Here is a 5,034-nt window from a genome sequence, read left to right as displayed (position 1 = left end):
GAACTTCCTCAGGATGTGACCCATCAGTCTCTTACCTGTTGATGCTGATGGTGGCAAACTGCTCTCCAATGTCCTCATCGACAGTTAGGGAGGCTGGCTCCTCATCGCCCAGTCTGTAGACCCACTGCACTTTGTGGTCCTTGAGCACGATGCCCAGGTAGTCTCCAGTGGCCTGAAGGCAGGGAGAGACAGAGCCACACGTTGCCATTTGGGGACAGGCAGGAGCATCAAGCGATGTTCTCCCCGATGCTCCCAGGGCTGCACTGGCCAAGCACCCCCATGGCACTTGTTCTCCTCATCCTCCTCCAGCCAGGCTGATGGGCCAGGGCCCCACCCAGGGCCTGTTCCTGTTCCCCACAAAGACACTCGGGGAGCAGGTGAAGGATGAGGGACTGACATCCAGGTGTGACCCCATGAGCTCCTGCTGCCCTCCTCCTTCCTGCACAGCCCCATCTCACCTCCCGGCTGCCCAGGTACAACACGAATCTCCCCTCCTCTGTCCCATCCTGCCGTCGCTGCCGGCTCCTGGGCTCGGGATTTTGGATGTAGAATTTGAGGGATGTATAAGCTGCCAAATCCTGCAGGTTGCTGGGCATCCGGACCTGCACACCTGAGCTGCCGTTGAACTTCATGGGGACTTTCACCTGGAGGGAGAGAAATCCAAACCCACGGCACTGAAACCACAGCTGCTGCCTCTCTTGTCATTGAGCTCTACCAACTCCAAACAGCTTTTTGGAGTCTTCCCACTCTGCCTGGAGGCCCCAGAGCTCTTCTAGATACACCTCCCATTTGTGTTCTGCCCTCAGGTAAGCCCTAGTTCACCCCAAGCCCCTGGCACCCCAAGCATGAGCCCACCTTGCTGGCGGCGTTCCTCGCCTGCGTGATGAGCTGCCGGATCCGCACGATGTTCTCTGACACGGTGGCATTCTTGTTCCTCCTGTTCTCCAGGCTGCTCAGCTTCCCCAGCAGCAGTGGGATGGTGCTTTCCAGGCTGGACACTGGGGTTGGAGAAGAACCAGAGGTTTTGAAGGTTAGTGAGGAAGGGAGATGTAAAGCTCAGGCAGTTATGAGACATGCAAGTCAAGGCAGTGGCAGCTGAGAGCAGAGTCACAGAACGATCCCCTACATCCAGCAGCCTTGGTGGGGGTTGGGAAAATGCTCTAGTACGTGCAACCTCCTGCAGTAAAGGTGTGAGGTGATACAGACACTGCAGGGAGAGAAAAAAATTAAGGCACAGGACATAAAGAACCCAGTGTTGGCTGCTACCTCCTTCTACTCTTGACCTGGAGCTTCCAAAAGCACAGAGCTCTCTGGGGACATCTGTCCATGCACTGGCTCATGCCAGACTCAGCCCTGGCAGCCCAGCAGGTTCAGCACTCACCCGTTTTCCTGGCATCCTGTACTGCCTGGTTCAGGTCTTCATTTCGAAGCCCTCCATACTTGTCTTTCCATTCATCCAGATTCTTCTTCATGGTGCTCAGGGTATCTCCCACTCTTGCAGCTGTTTCATTGGCCTCAGCAGCTGCTGCTTTGGCATTCTGGATTGTCTCTTTTGTGTCCTCTGGAAAGAAAGGAGAGAAATCTCTGGGATGGTCAGGAGTAGGGAGGAAGCACCCTTGGGTCACAGCCCGGCCACAAGGAGTGGAGCAGACAAAACCAGTCTAGCTACCCCAGGACAAACCTTGGTCCCTGCCCAGCATGTCCTGCACAGACTGGAGCTGGCTCAGGAGCTGCTCCTTCCTCACACGGAGGTCAGCCAGCTTGTCCTTCGCTGTCTGCAGAGTGCCTTTAATAGCTGCAATTAAAGACATGCATATGTTGTGCACCAGATCTCAGTCCAGTCTGAAGGACATCACACCCTGCAAGGAGCCTCTCTCACCTCCGTTGAGTTTTCTCTGCTCTCTCCTCACAGCCTCTTCCAGGTTGCTGCTGTTCCTCTTCAGCTCTTTAGAGATGGCCCCAAGATTTTCTGAGATGACATTCTGTAAAACAAACATGTGCTGCTTGGGAGTCTGAAGAGGAATTCCAGTCTCCAGCCCTGACTCCACATAAAAATGCTCATTCAGACAACTGCAGTGGGGTGGTGTGATGGGGAGACCCAAACCCCCAGAATCTGGCCCCAGCTGTGGCAGAAGCTCTGCTCTCCAGCACAGAACAACGTGCTCAGGTCTCAGGGAAAGGGCAGCAGAGCCCTGCGTGTGGGTGTGAAAAGCTGGAGAACTGTTGAGGGAGTTTGGCTTCTGCTCATCTTCTCAGGGCTCCCCACAGCACGTACCATCAGAGCCTCGCTGGCTGCCTCATCAGCATCGTGGGCTGCTCGCTCGGCTTTTTTCACAGCTTCAATGATGCTGGCGTAGGCGTTGGAGGCATCGATTGCTCGCTGGATAAAGCCATCCTGGTTTGTGCCCTGGATAATGCTGTGTTGGAAGATGAAGTCATCAAGTTCAGAGAGACCACTCAGGCTGGACTCTTGCCCGTGCCCACTCAGACAAACCCCTTTGGTTTCCGCATCACAACATGTTCTCCAGGATCAAGCTTTGGAGACAGCACTCCACTGCTGCCCTACCATGGCATGGGGCTGAAGTTTCCCATCCCCAGCTCTAGTATGAGATGACTTGATGTATCAGGACTGGAGCCTCACCTGGACAAGTTCCTTGCAAGCTCATCCAGGAGCCGGGCATGCTCCTCAGCCTGCTCCACGATGGGGATCTTGCTGCTGGCTGGGGAGAACTTCTTAACCCTCTCAGTCAGGGGCAGCTTTGCCCCATCCAGCAAGGCCGCCAGCTTCTCGTACGCCTGCAAGGACACACATCACTCCTGAGGGCTGCCAACCCCTCACACTCTGCCCATGCCAAAGTACCTCCATCACCCACCTCCTTTGCACTCTCCATCTTCTGTAGGAAGTCTGAGACCTGGGCCAGGGAGTCCTTGGCCATCCTCAGGGTCTCCTGCACCAGTGTGTGCTGCTTTTGGAGTTCACGGCTCTTTTGCTAGACACACAGATCAGGGTTAGGCACTGGCAGGGCCAGGCTGGGCCCCCCCTCCCCGTATGGCAGTACGGGACCACCTGGGGAAGGTCTACCTGACTCTCCTCCAGGTTGTTGCGGTTCAGGCTGTTCAACTCTTCTGTCTGTCTGGTTTTGTTCACAGCCTCATTGAGGGCATCGCGGAGATCCATCAGCTGGGAGCTGTGCTGTGCCAGCCGGTCCCGGATGCTGCTCACCAGGTCCTGGTTGGACTCCCAGCGGGCATGCAGCTCATTCTTCACCCGATGGAGCACTGAGGATGGAGGAGACAAGAACTGTTGGTAATTCATCCTCCCATGTCAAAGGGCTCTCTCTGTGCTTGGCTGTGGAAAATCTTGGTTCTGGTCTCACTTGGTAGGTATCAAGGCCATAAGTGACCCATCTTCCTTGCCTCCTTCTTTCAGCCTGGATAGTGCAGGATCTCACCCAAAATTGTCTCCAAACCCCCTAGTGCTGGTGAGAGGGATGGGATCTCTTTCAGAAAGACACCCAGCCATGCCTGAAAGGCTCCAGATGATGGAGAAACCCCACCTGAGGCCTGTCCCAGGACTTGATTACTCCCACTGTGAAAAATTACTTATTTCTAGCAAGGGCCAGTTTATAATTCCAGCTTTCAGCTGCTGAGCTGTGTTTTGCCACTGCCTGGTACTCAGTGCCAGCGTGCCTGGGGGGGCAGTGGGGCTTTGTGTGAGAGCACAATCCAAGCCCTTGCTCCTGCAAGGGATGTCCTCAGGATGGCAGAGCTACTGAGGGTGGTGAGCTGCTGGTTGTCACTCTGGATCTCTTTCCTGGGACAGTGAATATGAAGAAACACAGAGTGACTTACTCACATCCACATGTGATGTGTACATAATCATGGTAACTCCTGGTTCTAAGGGTTGTCATTTTTGGTTATCAAACAGAACTACCTTAGCTAGAACAATCTGCTCCAAAACTCACCTTAAGGGAAAAGGAACCATAAATGGAGCATCACAGGGGACCCTAAAACTACTGTAAAACTTATTAGGGGTGCCTGTTCTATTGGACTTCATGAACTCAAAGGTCTTGTCCAACCAAACAATTCTATGGTTAACTGCACTCTCCAAATGTGACCATGACGTGTTCCCGTGGGCTCCAAGCCAGGCTGTGAGGAAGGGCTACATCCAGCAGGATCTGTGCAGCCCTGTCCCACGCCACCGAGCCAGACTCACACTTCTGAGCCTCATCGTGCTCGCGCTTTGCCAGCTCCTCCTGGCTGCCCAGACTCCGCTCCTTCATCTCCCTCAGCATTCTTTCCACCTCGGCCATCTTCTGACGAAAATCCTCAGTGGAGGTGGTGCTGGCGTTTGCTGCCCCAAACCTGGCCATCTGCCTCACCAAGTCTGCAGAGAAACCCAGATCCCCCGTTAGCACTGACCAACCCAGGGTCCTTCAACCTCAACAAGCCACAGCCAGCTTTCATGCAGCACTCAGGCACCCTATTGCTTGAGATCACTCAGAGGTCCTGCCCCACCCTGCTGTCTCCTTGGCCATCACAGTAACACATGCTACATCTCAGGCATCTTGTTGTGGCTTTACCTCCTTCTCCTAGATCCAGCCACTCCCTGTTTTGCTAAATCTCTCCTGAAGCAGCAATGCAGATTTATGCATTTTAACAACATTTAGGCAAGTTTAATGTGGGGGTTTTTTTCCCAAAGATTGTGTTTAGCCAAAGAGCTGGTGCTCACAAGAAGCCTGGTCTACCTGAACAGCCAGAATTCTGCAGGGATCTCCATTTCATCTCTATTCCCCCTTGTTTCCTCCACAGCTCTAAGTGATGCAGTACCCAGTGCCACCCAGAGCATGGCATTCCCAGCAGGACAAACCCACAAAGCAGAGACTCTTCCTTCCCTACCTGCAATGCCTTTCTGAATGCTTTGGATATTGAGCAGGAGCTGCTCTCCCCTCTGGTAGGTCTCTCTCGTGTGCTGCTCAATCCGGTTTGCTTCTCTGTGAGTCATTGTCATCTACAATAAAAAAACACTGGCTT

The 5,034-nt window shown here is 53.9% G+C and overlaps 1 protein-coding gene across 1 annotated transcript in view; it reads right to left on the bottom strand.

The window, feature by feature from the left end:
• The window catches only part of LOC104521292 (laminin subunit alpha-5-like), a gene marked incomplete at both ends in the record, with an annotated part of 18,005 nt that overhangs the window by 4,116 nt on the left and 8,855 nt on the right, over nt 1-5,034 (bottom strand). The window contains 12 exons of the mRNA XM_029083817.1: nt 36-172; nt 459-644; nt 856-998; nt 1,382-1,561; nt 1,682-1,795; nt 1,880-1,982; nt 2,276-2,417; nt 2,642-2,796; nt 2,874-2,990; nt 3,083-3,279; nt 4,217-4,387; nt 4,900-5,011. Coding sequence (XP_028939650.1) covers nt 36-172; nt 459-644; nt 856-998; nt 1,382-1,561; nt 1,682-1,795; nt 1,880-1,982; nt 2,276-2,417; nt 2,642-2,796; nt 2,874-2,990; nt 3,083-3,279; nt 4,217-4,387; nt 4,900-5,011 — 1,757 coding nt within the window. The remainder of the gene's footprint in view (nt 1-35; nt 173-458; nt 645-855; nt 999-1,381; nt 1,562-1,681; nt 1,796-1,879; nt 1,983-2,275; nt 2,418-2,641; nt 2,797-2,873; nt 2,991-3,082; nt 3,280-4,216; nt 4,388-4,899; nt 5,012-5,034) is intronic.

Source organism: Antrostomus carolinensis, unplaced genomic scaffold (assembly GCF_000700745.2).
Source record: "Antrostomus carolinensis isolate BGI_N321 unplaced genomic scaffold, ASM70074v2 scaffold34112, whole genome shotgun sequence".
In the NCBI taxonomy this organism is placed as follows: Eukaryota; Metazoa; Chordata; class Aves; order Caprimulgiformes; family Caprimulgidae; genus Antrostomus; species Antrostomus carolinensis.
This window is presented reverse-complemented; position numbering and strand designations above follow the sequence as displayed.